At 45.9% G+C, this 17,130-nt stretch overlaps 1 protein-coding gene across 3 annotated transcripts in view; it reads left to right on the top strand.

The window, feature by feature from the left end:
- Rasgef1b (RasGEF domain family member 1B) overlaps positions 1–17,130 on the top strand; it is a 170,470-nt gene that overhangs the window by 141,610 nt on the left and 11,730 nt on the right. For 2 of the 3 annotated variants that reach the window (XM_050149979.1, XM_050149978.1), the window contains 5 exons: positions 6,221–6,403; positions 8,140–8,262; positions 8,945–9,082; positions 14,914–15,129; positions 15,582–15,656. In XM_050149979.1, coding sequence (XP_050005936.1) covers positions 6,227–6,403; positions 8,140–8,262; positions 8,945–9,082; positions 14,914–15,129; positions 15,582–15,656 — 729 coding nt within the window. In that variant the 5' untranslated portion in view covers positions 6,221–6,226. The remainder of the gene's footprint in view (positions 1–6,220; positions 6,404–8,139; positions 8,263–8,944; positions 9,083–14,913; positions 15,130–15,581; positions 15,657–17,130) is intronic. The other variant, XM_050149980.1, reaches the window with a different exon arrangement.

The raw sequence follows: 17,130 nt of genomic DNA, 5'->3' as shown, positions 1-17,130 counted from the left end.
CTGGAAAGCACCGGTTCTGTCAAAGACAGGGAACCAGGCGCCACCTGCTGCTAAGATCGAGAATTGCAAGGATGCTGTAGATGGTACAGGCCTTTTAGGCGTGAAGAACGTCAGCATGGCCCGGCTTGCCTTCCCACACACCCAATATGAAGGATTTCAATGACACCCCAGGCCTATTCAGAGTTGCTGCCACTGTCCCATGAAAGAAGGTCATGAATATTATCTTTGTTGTTCTTCCAACAGAAAATTGTAACTAGTTGAGTCAGAATTCTTTTCCATCACCAATTAGGGATTAGTTAGGGGAAAAAAATCCTAGTTAAGCATAAGAGCTGATAAAGCAAAATGTAAATTTGAGTTGTGTGGGGGGGGTGCGGAGCACGTGACAACTCAAATCAGGAAACACCGCCACTCCTTTGCAGAGGAATATAGGTTCGGTTCTCAGCCCCTGTGTTGGCTCAGACAACTATAACTCCAGTTCCAGGGGATCTGATGCCCTCTTCAGGCCTCCTCAGATGCCACCCCCATGTACACGTTAAAACAAAACTTTAAATAAGCTATTTTTTTTTCCTCTCTTAACTGGGAAACATACTGAGCGTTGGGATTCAATTCTAAAAGCCGCACACTGCGGAGATGCTTCCGTGTATTCTGCCTTTCTGCTCCCATCTGTGCACTTCTTAACTTTCTCTCGTCTTTCGCTCAGCCCTGTGCCTTCTCGCCGCACAACCTCTTTTCCTAAGACGATTAGAGGAGGAGCAGCATCCCAGCTTTCGGAGATCCTCTCTGAGGTCTCTGCTCAAAGGGCTTCTCAGTCTAAGGAAAGAATCGAGGAGATAATCATCTTGACATTTCCAAGCTTAGAATAAGCCACGCTTTAGGTAGCGTCAGAGGCTCACCTTTGGCATGCCACCGGGGCTCAGCTTCACAGTCACCGGAACCTTCAGTCTGTCTGCATTCCCAAGTCTTGTGTCACACAAGGGAAGCTGTCGGTCTAGGCATTAGCTAGGAGGGTGCTAGGAACTTTTACCCAGCGTCTGCAGCGTCAACTGAGAAAAGAAGAGTTGTCCAGTGTGCAGATCCTGAAGCTCAAAGTTCCCGTGGAATCTAGACAGGAGTTGAGAAAGGTCAAATTCCAGGTACTAAATGAAATCTCTTCCCACTAAACAAACACACTTTCAAGGTTCAGCTGAGATAAGGAGAGCTTTGCCTGCATTTTTTTTTTTTATTTTAAAGTCGGGACACTTGTCTAGCATTTAACTGATGCTAAAACACTGTAATCAGTGTAGAGCTGTTGGGTTTATAAACACTGCGCCCTGTGGTGACGCAGGGCGAGTGGAAAGTGCTTTTCTCTGCCTGCACATTTTCTGTTTTCTCTTGAGACTGAAGGATCACTGACGTGCTGTTCTAGGAAAGGTTGTGAGAGTGTCTGTCACAGAAGTCAGGGTGGCTTTTGATGTGGCTCCACGCCCATCCATACCCCAGCCTCCTTCCCAGTTGGAGTTCTCACCTGACACCACCTCCTCCCCAGTGCACCTGCTTCATCATAAATACCACTGCCAAAGCAGTTGCTAATTCAAACACAATCTGCCGGTCAGGGAAAGGCGGCTTTTCATCTGGAGCTTTGGTTGGTCTGAAGCCATCGACATGCCTTTCAGATCAATCCATCCTGTACATCACCACAGCCGGCCCTTGCTTTGGGATCAATGTCAGGGTCATCGTCAGGGTCTTTGGAAGAACATGATCTATGCTTGTGCACAAGTTAGCAGCCCCTGTAAGGTGTCTGTCAACTGACTTCTGTTTCCCAAGTCAATTTTAAGGAGGAATATTTGTCTGCTCTGCCTGGCTTCGGTGTGTCTTGTTCCTGCTCGAAGCGTTTCCAGCGTAACTTATAACCTGTGGGCTAGCTTTAGTGCTCAGAAAGGCATTGTTTCTTCATCCTAGTCTATCGTTTCATAAAATAAAGATCTTACTATGCCTTCTACCCAGAGTGATGCCCCACTGGGCCAGGGAGCCCATTTCAGGAACTCTGCCCTTCAGGCCTGCCATTCTTGTGTTCTCTTTAACTCAGCTGAATTGGTACTACACACACACACACATATATACACACAAACACGCAATATGCACACGCACATATGCACATGCACACATATAAACATTTATACACACATACATATATACATACACACATGCACACACATGTACACACATACATACACACACATACACACATACGCATACACGCACATACAGTCACACACACACACACACACACACACACACACACACACACACACACTTGATTTAGAAGGAGCTAGTCCTGAATGTCTTGGAGAAAGGTTCCCTGTTGTTCCACCTCACTCTCCTGCTTTGCAGTAGACATAAGACATCTAGGCTCCGCGCTAGGCCAGCGTCCTGTGCTGGACAGGAGCTCCAGTAGTGTCTATGCAGGCATGTCAGCACATTTATGTGGGCACAGCAGCAGAGAGGTGTGGATTTCTTCAAAAAGATCTGTTCCATTAGCTGACTAGGATGTATCTTGAATTTCAAGCAACCAACCTAGAAATGAAACACTCTAAGGTGAGAACAGTTTTCCAGTCTACAGTGTAGGTTAAGTAGTGATTGAATCGCCAACAGGTTTTTTTTGTGTGTCTCATACAGATTTCCTCTTCAAGGGAATTAACTCTTTTTATGTGTTTATTAGGTATAAATTGAGCCGGGATTTAACTAACTGCTGTCATACACTATAATTCTGAAGTAATCTCTGTTTCCTAGGCAAGGTGTTTGGTTAGCAGGTCCCCGTTTATGAGTATACTGGACAGGACAGATTTTTCATAAAGGGAAAGGAATGGACATTGGAGGGGCTGGTTTTACATTAGAAAGTGTGTGAAGGAGTAAGCACATGAACCCTAGTGCCAGAACCCATTAGTCACGATGACCGTACAACAGAGGCAGCAGAACTGCAGTGAGCCAGAAAGATGGATGGGAGCCAGAGGGTGAGAGCGACTTCTGGCCTGGATCTCCCTTGAGGAGTCATTGGCAAGAAGTTCCTGGAGATGGTGGAGCCCAGGGGTCAGGCAGTCTCTGATTCTTGTGTCTAGTACATTAGATACTGAATTTATTTTCTTGACAATTAACAATCTTATTTCATCTTCTGGGCTCCACTTTTCAGTCCCAGACCTGAGCCTAATGGAGTGGGAGACCTTGATGTGGAAGGTGAATGGTGTTGAACGAACCCTAGCTGTAGATGTGGGTCACGGGACTGGGAATGCTTGCGAGAAACCAAACCTTTGTGCTTTGTCTTCTTAGGTATTTAAAATTAAGGTTCCAAACAGTACCTCTGTACCGCTCTGCCGCCTTTGTACTTATTTCCTAACTAGGCGGTGAGACTTTCAGAAAACTCCTGCATTGGCTGCTCGCTAGAGACGGTCTAGAATGAGTGATGGACACTCTGTCCCATGGTCTGTTGTCATTGGCTCATTACAGTTTTCTTTGGCTGGTAATCTGTGAATAAATACAAGAAAGTATCTCTGCATTTCATGGAGCCATGGGCACAGGTTGAGCCATCTACCCTACAATGCTGCGCTCTTTCATATGCTGCTTAAGTAAGTCAACGGAACCTCTTTATTCTGGCTTCCCATGCCCCCCCAGTTGTAAAGAGAGTGTGCTTCTTGAGGCACATACTGGAACTTCTGAACTTCCTGTCTGGATGGAATTTGGGGGGTGAGGATGGTGGTGAAATCCAAGTTCTTATCTACTTTACAGGAGAGTAAATAAGAGTGATAATAAATACTGGTAATTTCGGGGATAAGCTCTTAAAAGGGAACTGGGGTGATCTGGGACTATCTGGTAAGCTGTTTACTGCTAATAGGCTCCAGGCACTAGGGTAAAGATTCCTTGGGGAGCCACATTGTACTGCAGTCATGTGGCTGTGTTGTGTTAGCCTGGTCACCCCAGTTCACCTTCCTGAGCTCCAGGTCCCACATTTTTAGAAACAAGAGTTTGGGCGGCTTATTCTATAGCCTCTCACCATCTGTGCTAATCACGCAGGACAACCTTTCCACTGAGTTCCAGCTCCCCACCCCCATCCTCCAGGCCACCCTTGGTCCTCTCTACCAACCACTTCTAATCGAGTGTACTTAGAAATGTAGTTTCTACCTCTTGAAACAGTTCTGGGGCCCTTTTGGAGGTTTATCATTTATTGATTTTTTCTGGAGTTCTCAAGTCCTGGCCAACTATCTTCAAAGGCACTTGATTGGGTTCAGTGACAGGTGAGTAGAGATGTCAAGGAAAAGTCATGGTTCTGGGTGGCAAAGCTTCCCATCTCGGGAGTCCTGGCCTTCATCTTGTATGTGCAGGAGGCCGTGTGGCTGCCACTGTTGGAGGCTGCTCTAAGAGAGCCACAACCAGATGGAGACAGGGTTCCTCCCGGGCTGTGACAAGGAACGCAGGTGAAGGGTTTCTCCACCGTTTTTCTTGTCAGGGACCAGTGAATTATACCTCAGTTATCTTCATGAAAAGTGGCGATTTGAAGAGTAAAGAGCGTCACTTCCATCTACGCCATATAAGGGAATAACACTGAGGGGTTTTGTTGTTGTTGTTGTTTTTGTTTGTTTTTTAGTTTACCTACAGTTTCTGTAGTTCAGATATTATCATCTGAGTGGTTGTCCTGTTTATTTAACCATTCGCCAAGGGACTTGACAGTCTAGCCTTTGGATGCTATGACCATGTCCTCCCTGACATGGTGTAGTAAATCCCAGTAGAGGCGGGGAGGGGTTCTCACGGATAATTTTCTTCCCGTTTCTAGCAATTTTGTTTTTTTTTAATGGAACTTTTAGAAATTCTATCTTTGTCCTGGTTTTTGGTTGGATAGAGGTCAGAACATGAAGCTATTTTTCTCTATGTCTCTCTTTCTTTCTTAGACAAGGTCTCTCTACATAGCCCTGGATGTCCTGGGATTCACAATGTAGACCAGGCTAGCACTGAACTCACAGAGAGACCTGCTTGCCTCTGCCTGCGGAGTGCTCGGATCAAAGGCGTGTGCCACCATTTCCAGGACTTCTGTATCTCCATATCTCTCTTGATACGCTCTTCCTAAATGCTGCTTTCACTTGACACACTGGCATTCTAGACTTTTGTTGTTGTTGTTGTTCTAACGCCCTCTCCCTGGGCACTGCCTACCCCAGCCACACACCAGCTTGTTATGAGGTTCTTAGCCCCAATCTTATCCCCCACCTCCACAGGTAGAACAGATGCTGCTGGGGGGCTGAGCTTAGCCCCCTCATTTAGATGCAATTACCTTTCAGCCTATTAAAAAGGATTAGCCCAGGTTGTGTCCTCCTGCAACCTCCACGGCTGCTCCTCATCTCAGTCCTTTTGAGTTTCCCTCGGCTCTGAATCCCCAGACTCCATGAATGCCTCCAGTGTCTAGACACACAGCCAGAAATCTGAGTCTGCTCTCAGGGCCCTGCACTAGGTCCCCAGGAATCCCAATAATAACCTAATGACCTTTGGCCTGCACTGAGCACTGTCTGACATGGGCTTTTCGAGTGACAAAACACACAGAGGGTCAAGAGCAACTTCTCTAGACTGAGGCAGTACTCCTTGTTCCGAAATATAAGGTGCCTTCTCATCCTGCCCGTTGACTGAGACAGCCTCTGCACACAGTACCCACACAGGCCAGATAACATGCTGGGGAGCCAGCATGGCGTCTCTTGACATGCGCAAACACAGACACACACGTTAGACACACACAGGCAAAGATGCAATCTGTGCCCTTCAATTCCGGGCCTCTTGCAAATGAAGATCTTTTTGACTTCAGCCCTGGTGCTCGTCCACACGTCCAGTGCCTGTCAGTTTCCTTCAGTTTTATCTGATTCATCCTGGTGATGTCTTGACTTGAAAATCCTTGGCTCAGTGAGGTTAAGCAACCGGAGCCAGGTTCCCCTGCACCTGTCCACAAGTGACTGTAAAGGAGCGTGTGTAAAAATGACATCACATGCGGATTACAGTCCAGACTGGATCTAAGCAGTTTGTAATATTGGATTGCATGTGTGTGTGTACGTGTGAACTCAGAGCACTTGGGCTCTTCCTGGTTCTGACAGTGTGTCACAGCTATTTCCTCAAGCTGCGTGTCATCCGCTGTTATGAGAATTACTGATGAAATCTTACTTTTCATATCGCATGTCACTGATGACTGTGTTTTCTTGTGTTTCATTCTTTTTAGGAAAGTATGCCTCAGACACCTCCCTTTTCAGCAATGTTTGACAGCAGTGGCTACAATCGAAACCTCTACCAGTCTGCAGAGGACAGCTGCGGGGGCTTGTGTTACCATGACAACAACCTCCTTTCCGGATCTTTGGAGGCACTTATCCAACACTTAGTACCCAACGTGGATTACTATCCAGATGTAGGTATCAGTGTTCCTCTGAAACCCATTTTTGGTATGGCTTAGAAATTGCAGTATGAGCCGGGCGGTGGTGGCACATGCCTTTAATCCCAGCGCTCAGGAGGCAGAGGCAGGCGGATCTCTGTGAGTTCGAGGTCAGGCTGATCTAGAAGAGCTAGTTCCAGGACAGGCTCCAAAGCTACAGAGAAACCCTGTCTCAACAAACAAACAAACAAACAAACAAACAAACAAAGAACTTACAGTATGGTATACGGGCATACTATCTTTGCTGGGAAATTACTTTGGTCGCTAAGAATTTTTTCCAAGAAGAAATTATACAGTAATCTTGAGAGTTCTGAGACCACATTGAGCCTGGGGATGGGTCAGATGGGCAAAGTCTCCACATCTGATTTTTTTTTTTTTTAGGTTGTCCACCACACTAGGCAGTCTAAATGAAGAGATATCTGTAGACTTGATCCATGCTGATGTCTTGCTCTGTGAAAATGCAATTAAGGATAGCATTGGGTGCTTCTGTCATGTGACTTTAACGTACCTAGGGACAGTCCATAGAGAGAGATAAGTTACACACAGATGCAGTGATTTATAGATCAGACATCGGAGGTGTTGGCCTCACTTTTGCTTTCCCTTGACACGCTTGCATAGACAGCACTTTCTAACCTAGGAGGGCTGCTGTATTCTATCTCAGTCTTGGTTGTTCCGAGAGGCAAAAGGGGAGACCTATCTACTCACTGGTTCCTCTTAGTATCAGCAGTCTGGGCCAAGTGAGCACCCCTCCCCTCTTGTGTCTGTTGAAGGGGATTTAGAAGGACAAGAAGGTTGAGTTTAACAGGCAGCCATTTATTGATGGTGAGTTCCTGGAAATGCCTAGAGACCACATTTATTAGTTTTTATAAATACAATCATAACCTCGTGTTGCAGAGAAGAGCGTGCGCTTGCCAATGGTAATTCACCGTAATGTCCTTAACTGAGTTATCTCTGCCTGATTCATTACATAGCCTTTTCAAATATGTTCCCAGAGATGGAAAACTTGTTATCAAGAGTATAAGGAATCCCTTGTTCAGTACTGTAAGTGTTTATGAAGCACTAAAGGTGCTGAAGGAGGGCCGGGAAAGCCAACAACCCATGGAATTCCTCTTTTGATGGAGAACCTGAAGCTGTTAGGATAAATAAGCACCACGTCATCAGTGGTTGCTTGAGCAAAGCATAGAGTGCATATTGTGCTTTATCAGACTTCTTAGTCTTGAGCAAGCCAGGAGGTCAGTTGAAAGTCAGCCTTCAAACGTTGTAACACAAACACCGTGTGTGCTGCACGGAACACACTGGGCAGTTCTTGACTGAATGAGGGTAGGGTAGGGTTTCTGTTTCTCCCTTGTTATTTATTGGTTAAAATAGTATGTGGATACGTGTCCTTCTTCAATGTGGGGTAACCTATTTAAGCCAGCCTTGATTCTCGCTGGGCTGAATTTCATTCTTCTTGATTATACTGGAAAACGAATACATCCTGGCTCCCGGATGACAGATAAGAAAATGTCCTCTGGGCCATTTCGGGAGTCGAATTTATCCCGTGATTTTTAGTATGTTTCAAGGGGAAAGATAAAGTGGCGGTGGAGGGGACTTGGTATTTACCAGAACCCACAGCCTCTTAGCTCCAATGTATGAGGAGATCATAGTGTGCTGGGATGGCGCAAACTCAGAGAGGTGGTGACGAAGACGACTCTCTCTCTCTCTTGCTGCAGAGAACGTACATATTCACCTTCCTGCTCAGCTCTCGGTTATTCATGCATCCGTACGAGCTGATGGCCAAGGTTTGCCACCTGTGTGTTGAGCACCAGCGACTCAGTGAAGGGGACAGTGATAAGGTAACGCAGCATTTGAGTTTTAGGGGTTTTGTTGTTATTGTTGTTGTTTGGGGTTTTTTTTTTTCTTTTTTTGGATCTGCTAACTCTGGCTTAGATTTCATGGTGATGGTTTCCAAAAGTGACCCCCGTGTAGCCCCAGGCTGATGTGCCTAACTGGCACAATGGCCGGTGTGAAGGAATTGTGGGGTAGGCCTGCAGAAGTGGGCCAGTGATGGAACACTTGCCTCCTTTGTGTACAGCCCTAGGTTAGCTCCCTAGCACTGCAAAATACAATAAAACAAGGAGCAGTATAAAAGTTACAGAGGAAGCCGGGCGGTGGTGGTGCATGCCTTTAATCCCAGCACTCGGGAGGCAGAGGCAGGCGGATCTCTGTGAGTTTGAGGCCAGCCTGGTCTACAAGAGCTAGTTCCAGGACAGGAACAACAACAACAACAACAAAAAAGCTACGGAGAAACCCTGTCTCGAAAAATCCAAAAAAAAAAAAAAAAAAAAAAGTCACAGAGGACTGTCCTGCCATTGTTAACTATACTTGGCATTGCTATGGAGGGGGCTATAGCTGTTGCTTCTTCCCAGAGAACGCGCGCAGCGCCAGAAGTTAGTCAGTGACACAGTTATTTGGTTATTTATTTAACGCAGACCCTGGTGGTAGATATCTCTGATGTAGATTTCTTTTTCTCCCTAGAACCAGATGAGAAAAATTGCACCTAAAATTCTTCAACTCCTGACAGAGTGGACGGAAACGTTTCCTTATGACTTCCGGGACGAGAGAATGATGAGAAACCTAAAGGACCTGGCGCACAGGATGGCCAGCGGCGAGGAGGTTGGTCACGGGAATGTAGTGGAGCCAATGGGGTTTCCTGGGTGGGAAGTGGGGCTGAACCGACCCAGAACTCAGCTCTGTTTAACCAGCCCTCAACATAGCATATGTTGGCCTTTTTGGTATGTCACGTGGTGAACGATTATTCCATGCCCTTCAAAGGAGTGTGAGCTGGAGTTTTAGGTTCTTATTTCCAGCTGTGTTCATGCTAATTCGTGTGGCCAAGCGCATTTTGTTTTTATTCCACTTTGGTCTGCATTCTTCAAAGGTTTGACCCAGCTTACATGTTAATTCTTCTCTCTGTGTGTCTACCTACACTTACAGTAGCTATAACTAAATAGCATATTAATAACTCATTAGAAATAGACAGCCCAGACTATGGAGGGGGAATGCACATGTGCCGGTGTTGAGAGCGAGAGCATCTGGAAAGGGCGGCTGTGATTGGTCCATTCCAGATAAAAGGGAAATACAGTTGGTTACATCATTTACAGGGGAGGGAAAAAGCATTAGTGATTCCAGGCATTAGATGGAAAACGTAGAAATCTGGGGCTGGTAGAACATTCGCGTGGCATACATGAGCCCGTGTGATGGTGAATGCAATGAAAACAAGAGAAGACAAAGTCTTCTTAGGAGGGTTTCACATAGGAGGCCTCGCTTGCTCCTTTATGGTGTTCACAGCGCACACTCTGATCAAAGGGAGAGCACGAAGTGTTGTATAATTAACAAAAGTAATTCGTGGAACTGGGGTGTTGGGCTTGGGGGTGGCGTGCAGGAAACGATCCAAGTATTCTGGTGCCGAAAGTAGATTCAAGGCTAGGACCTGGAATAAGTGGAGGTTGAAAGCAGGTCTCTTAGGTCATCTTCCATAAATATCACCTCTGCCAACTGAGCCTTTTGATAGCAGGTGGTAAGCAGCTCCATCAGAGCCGAGGTATTTGAAGCAGGCCTGGAGGGCTAACTTTGTGTGTTGAGGCTTGCTGGGCAAGAATATGTTTGTAGTTTCCATGCGGCAGATAAGCGTCTGGGAGTAAGTTTGGCACGGTGTAACTCTGTCACCTAGAGAGAAGTAGCTGGAGTACCTGACAGGGCAGGGATGTCCTTTTCATTGACACACTGCCCCCTCCATGACAACTCCCTGGAGAAGCCTATCTCTCAGCTCCTTGCTGCACAGATAAGAGCTCAAGACACCGGTCCTGATTCACGGGAATGCTCACGCTGCCTTTTTCCTAAGCTGAGATCAGTGAAATTAGGAAAACCTGGCTGTTGAGAGCTCTGCGCTTAGTTGTCTTGTGTGGCATTCAACTCAGGGGCTTTCACTGTTGCTTTAAGCATCATGTGGACCTCCCAGCTGGTTGTGAGCGCACAGTGTTCTAGTCAGTTTTCCTGCCTTAGGTTCGTGCTGCTGTGAATGAACCACCACAAAAGGGAAAGTCTGCCAGGGTAGCATTGCTGCAGGCATTCTGTATGGGTGGCTGCTACTGGCCGCTTGGCAGGGCCAGGGTTGTCTCAGTGGCTTTGGTTTGTGTCCAAGATAGGTGCCATCCTAGGGCTGTTTCTGTATGAAGGTGAGGAGTCACAATCAAATTTTCATTTCCGTTCAGTTGTACAGAGCTATTGACACTGCCCGCTGATTGTTCTCTGTAGCTTTTTCGGAGAGAAATTAGATCATAACTGTTTCTTCCCAAAAGGAACACTTGATTTTTTTTTTTAACGGATAAAATGTAGTGATTTGAAAATGCCTTATTGCTGGCTGTTGGTCTTTCTTATCTGAAACCAGAGATGGTGATCCTTTCTGTTTGCCAACCAAGATCTGATCTTTATAAACAAGGTCAAGCCTCCAGGGATTGGGTGACATGGAGGAGAGGGTCAGACAGCCTTCTGACTCTGGCTTCTTGTTGGCATGTGTTACTAGCCTACTCTTCCTACACCAGAAAAGTCAGCTGGCTTTGACGGTGGCCTGAGAAAGATCTCCTAGGGAAACAAGGACTCCATCAAGTGGAGGCTGCGTCTGCCTTGACTGGCCAGGGCGTCACAGGAAGCCGCCTTTCCTTGGCTGCTTTTATCCAGACTTTAGGAACTGGGTCCACACATAACCGTTGCTCGAGTGGAGTGTGCTCTGCCTCGTCCATTAAATTGCTCGCTCCCTTTCCATCTCCAGAAACCATGACACTGAGTGGCTAATGTTGGTGCGGTAGAGGCTCTTGCTGCATTTATTGTCTTGGCGGTCTCCTTCCTATCACGTGTTTAAACCTCTCTCCTCAGAAAGACCTTTCACAGCTCCAGTCCCAGCCCCTCCCATTCTTGGCTTTTGTGTTTTTTGCTTCACGGTACTCTGGGACTTGTGCTAAATTGTGGCTCCGCTGGACTTTTGATGATGCTCTCTTCGTTCCCCATGACATCTTTGACTCCTGTCTGGATGCCTGGCATGTAGTTGGTTCTCAGAATATTTGAACGGATGAATGGATGGATGGATGAATGAAAGAAAGAAAGAAAAACGGAGCAGATAAACAAAGAAGTCAACTGCGAGAACGGGTAGACATCACTCCTCCCTGTGGAAGAAGCTTGGGTTTGAACCAGGGCCTGTTGCTTCTTGCCTCTGACTTCAGGGAAGGTTTTTGGCACTCAGTGAATCCAGGTGTGCCCTGTATATAATTTAGTCATGTTCCTTAGAATCTGCTAGGACAGTTCCCCCACATAATTTGGCTTAATATGCTTCTCCCTTGGGGATTTGCCCCAAATGGGGTGGTTTATTGGGGCTCGCCGGGAAGAATCATGAAATGAATCTAATGATTGAGTTCCATGACAAACGGCTGGAGTGGATAGAATGCGATTTTCTCTTCCTTAAGGGGCTGGTCTCTATGAGGACTTCTGTCTTTATTTGCCAGGTAATTACTGGCTCTGGCAACTGAAGTCATAAAAAAGAATAAGTACACATTTAGCAGTTTGTGACTCAGTGAAGAAGCACGCTTAACCACGCAGAACCTCACTCCTCAAATGGGATCAGATGAAAGCAAGAGACTGAAAAGGGTCCTAGTACCCCTCCCCCATCTTTCTCCCAGTACCCCTCCCCCATCTTTCTCTCAGTACCTCCTCCCTCCATCTTTCTCCCAGTACCCCTCTCCCATCTTTCTCCCAGTACCCCTCCCCCATCTTTCTCCCAGTACCCCTCTCCTATCTTTCTCCCAGTACCCCTCCCCCACCTTTCTCCCAGTACCCCTCCCCCATCTTTCTCCCAGTACTCACCCCTGCTCAGTGGGAATCCTCCGCATGGGATCAGGCTGCAGACTGTTCCTACTCAGCCCTTTCTTTTGCCCTTGCTATTCTGCTGGGGACCTTCAGGTGGTGACCTGAAGAAAAATGGCCGTTTCTACCCAAAGTTTCTTGTGTGAGGGACCCTGAGAGGGAAGAGGTGAGGTGTGAGGTGCAGAGACAACCCGTGTGGGATGTAAATAATGGACATTTTGAAGATTAGTTTTTCACTTTTCCAAGTGAAAAAGAACTTTCCTACATGTGTCTCATATGTATGGTGTCCGAGAAATACCACCAGGTGGGCTTCCACTGTATTTTCACCAAATCAAAGTAAAAATACCAATCCCTCCTCTCTGCACAGCGCCAGGTGTTGTCAGTTTTGTGTGCATCCTCCCAGAGCGCCCCCTTGGCACGTATGGCTCTATGTACAGGTTCAGACACCTGAGGAACGGTGGGTTTAGGGAAGTAAGTTTCTGTTTAGAAACCTTTGAGTTCTTCTTAGAATTTGACCAATATTTTCTTAGCCACATCATGCTGTGTTTCATATTTTAGTAATGGCAGTTGTGGGTTACTCTTGTAAATAGGTTTTAATGGCTGTAAAAAGGCAACCTTATAACATGTTTTCTACTCAGGATGGTACACGGTGCAGCTGAAGTGTCTCAAGAAGAGAAATGTATTAAGAACTCTTTGCATAATTTTAAGAAGTAGCAGGAGCACTCATGTAGGCGTTTATAAGGACATTTGGTACAGAAGACTGAAGTAAACACAAGTTAGTTTTAGTGTATCTCAGTGTTCCCAAAGAAAGGTGAGGTTCGGGTGGGGAAGGAGAAGCACATTCCTTAGCCTTGATTGGTTTGGGTATCAAAGAAAGACATATTTTCTTTGAGTGTTAGACTACCAGCTTCCACCTCTAGTCCTAAATGTGTAATAGGTTGTTTAAAGGTGAGGGTTTTTTGGGAGTGGGGTCAGGTGTGTGTGGGGGGAATGGTTCCTATGTATCTCAGGCTAATCCCTAGGATGACTTTGAACTCCCAGTTGTCAGGCCCCACTTGCTCTGTGAAAGTAGAGAAAAACAAAGGTTATACAGTGGGCCTGCTTAAGAGCGTATTTGATGTCATTGCCAGATAGAGACGAAAAAAGATGGAGAAGGCAGTGGTTGCTTTGAACCTCTGCCTACATGAGATGTAGCCATTTTCAGATTTGTAATTTCCTTATTGTGAACAGCTACAGGTGTGTGTGTGTGTGTGTGTGTGTTTAAATACACTCTAAGCCAAATTAGAAAAAAAAAGATAATTTTTATGCCTTTTAGATTTATAATTTTCAAATTGCTAATCCTGGCAGATGGTATCGGGCACCTTTTAAAAGGCCAGTGAGGCATAAGCACAGGTCTGCCTGCCTTGGTAGACTCCCTGGGACTGTCAGCCTAAGTGACCAGCTGGCACTGTGTCAGCCTGCATTCCTCCTGTCTATGTAGGCATCATCTTTTACCTAGAAGGATATTTGCTGTTAGCAGTTTGGGGCCAGAAAAGAAAGACAAGAGCAACACCGTATTAAATAAGCATACCCAGAGAAAGGATAGAGGAAGGGGTTAGGGATGGATGATGGATGATAGGTGGATGGGTGGATGATGGATAGACAATGGATGAATGGATGGATGGATCACAGTGAATGCATGGATGATGGATAGATGATGGATGGATGGATGATGGATGGATGCATTGATGATGGATAGATGATGGATGGATGGATGATGGATGGATGCATTGATGATGGATAGATGATGGATGGATGATGGATGGATGCATTGATGATGGATAGATGCTGGATGGACGGATGGATGGAAGGATGACGGATGGATGGATGATGAATGGATTGACTGGGAAGTAATTTCTTGCCTTAACTAACTATGATACAGGAAATACTTTCAAAATCAACTTATTTTAAATGTCATGAGAGGAGCACGATGAAACAGGGCGGCACCAGATAGTAGCATTGTGGTGGGAACTGCCACGTGTCAGAGTGTGTGTGGACATCAGTATTAACTCATGAATGGGGGAAAAAAGTGGACATGAATCAAGAATAGGTCAGATAACAAAAATGGGTATCCAGTTCCACTGTAGATGTCAGGAAGGTGGATGACAGGGGAGTGGAAAGTAAGGTGCGCTCTCCTTACGTAGTTTCCACACCCTCAGAAGAATGAGGCTAAGTGATAGGAATGGAGAAGTCATGCAGGCGGCTGTAGGAACACGGGGAGAGGATGATCTGCTTTGAGATACACGTTAGTTTCATCTAACAGAAGTGAACAGGCACACTCTCACTAGAGAGCACTTCCTTGTGTGCAGTATCCATTACACTGGGCCACCACCACAGCTAACCTGACTTTTCTGAGGTGTTTTCAAGGCCCAGCCTGAATGACATTTTCAAAAGCATTCTAAGAGAATGGTCCAATAAACCTAGGCTTTTGAACACTTTGCTGTGTATGAGTCTCCTCGAAGCCGGTGGAGCTCAAAGCGTTTGAAGGCAGGGTGTCTGAGGTTGGCAAAGGACAGGCAGGTCAAGAGTGTCATCCTCCCCTTGCTTCCTAGCAGACGTACCGAAAGAACGTCCAGCAGATGATGCAGTGTCTCATCCGAAAACTCGCCGCCCTCAGCCAGTACGAGGAAGTCCTGGCGAAACTCAGCTCCACAGCCACTGACCGGCTCACGGTCCTGAAGACCAAGCCCCAGTCCATACAGCGCGACATCATGACGGTCTGCAGCGACCCTTACACGTTGGCCCAGCAGCTGACTCACATCGAGCTGGTAAGGCCCTATCTTCTTTGCCCTTTGTGGCCCCAGAATTGTTTGTTTTGGCAACGAGACTGTTTGCTGCTAAAGGTCAGAATAACTCAAAAGGGAAGCAATCCACAAAACTGAAGCGTGTTTTGTTTTTGGCATTTGAATATGGATGTTTCTGATATCCTGGGAATTTACTCATAAACACATACTAAACAAGATGAGGGAAAGCAAGGTTTATTGACCTTCTTTATCTTCTGCCTCTAATTATTTTCCTATAACTGTTCATTCTTCTGCTGTCTTATGAAACATCTCCTTTCACCTCTTGAAGATGAAGGAAGTATTTAGGGCTAAAAGCTTATTTTATAAATCTAAGAAATTTGGGGGTGCTGCCAAGATTAATAAGGGGAAATGTGGCCATCTGTTCTTTCTCATTTTCTTTAATATTGTTTATTTAATATTGTTGGCTTTTGTTTCAGGAGAGGCTCAATTACATTGGTCCAGAAGAATTTGTTCAGGCATTCGTGCAGAAGGACCCCTTGGACAACGATAAGGTAATTCGTATCAAGTTGTTTGTTTTTGTGTTTTCCATTAGCTGTGTGTGATTCACTGTTGTTTTCTTGGGCTGGGTCTCTAAGTGCCTGGACAATAGTTTATCCCATCACTTCCTCCTTACTTGGGAATTTAAGAAGTCCTTCCTGGCAAGGCCCAAGTGTTTGTGGTGCTGAAGGTAGACGATAAAAGCATATAATGGCTTTAGCAGATTAAGCCAGAAAGAAAATCAAAGAGACTAGTCTGCCTGTGATTCAGCAGCAGGGGCAGGAGACAGGATGTACATTCAGCCTGCCCAGCAGAGCTCCAGTTAGCCTGGTCCCTTGCTGTAAGTGAATCCCTCACGACAGCGTTATGGCAAAGTACACACAGAAAGAACATGGTCCTGGACCGTCACTATCCATTTCATGAACACATGCACAGGATTTTTTTTCTTTCTAGAGTGACCTCTAGAAGCATTTTGGATTGTTAGGCCATCTGCGGCTGCTTCGCCTACTGCTGAAGTCTCTCGGGGAGACAAGGCCACAGCTGTTTCCGGCCTTAGACTAGTTTCACTCAGCATGGGAAGTGAAGACATGATTTTCAGTAGGAGGCCAGTGGACTTTTTTTGTTTGTGTCTTCTGAAAGGAAGGAAAGAGGGATTAATGAACCTCTTCAAGCGTGGCCTTGAACTCCAAGATATGATGAGCTTCTGCTTTTGAACAGTGTGCCGAGCACCCTACACAAGATAGTAATAGCGTAGAATTCCTTTTATCTTTGGGTAAATGGTGCTCCATCTTGTCTCCCATCTAAATGTGAGAGAGGGTTTCTAGCCTCCTTGCTGTGTTGATAGCAATTGGCATTTGCATCCTGTTTGAGCCTGCAACCCTTGTTCTAGTGACATCTCTATTGCTGTGATATAGTATCCAGACAGTAAGTAACTTAGGGAGAAGGGGCTTATTTACCTCACACTTCCAGATTCCAGAACACTACAGAGGGGAAATCAAGGTTGGAATTCAAGCAGCTAGTCATACCACACAGTCAAGAGCAGAGAGATTAGCCACCATTTAAGGAGAGGTTTTATGCCCTTATTTATTCCTTGGATGAAGAGAGAGTAACATCTTTGCTTTTTCTAAAAAAAAAAAAAAAAAAAAAATATGGCAACAAGTTCCTCAAAAATAAGACTTTTATCTTTAAAGGAAAAAAATGGAGTAGAAAGAAGTTAAGTACAGCCCCGCCTGTGTCCTTCCTCGCCTCCTTTGCTGTGCCCAGCAGCTTTCACTCTCCAGCACCCCTGCCTCGAGAAAATGGTGCCACCCTCAGTGGGCTGGGCTGTGTTTCCTTCATCCATTAACAATCAAGACAGTCTCCCACACACTGGCAGGCCAGCCAGATCTAGATAATTCCCCACTAAGAGTCTCTTCCGTCTGATTCTTGCTTGTGGCAAGCTGGGGGTTAAAACGAACCAGCAAATTTTTCTTCGGAGCTGAGGGTCTG

This window comes from Alexandromys fortis, unplaced genomic scaffold, assembly GCF_014885135.2.
Source record: "Alexandromys fortis isolate MF-2015 unplaced genomic scaffold, M_Fortis_MF-2015_v1.1 scaffold_0, whole genome shotgun sequence".
NCBI classification, from domain to species: domain Eukaryota; kingdom Metazoa; phylum Chordata; class Mammalia; order Rodentia; family Cricetidae; genus Alexandromys; species Alexandromys fortis.
This window is presented reverse-complemented; position numbering and strand designations above follow the sequence as displayed.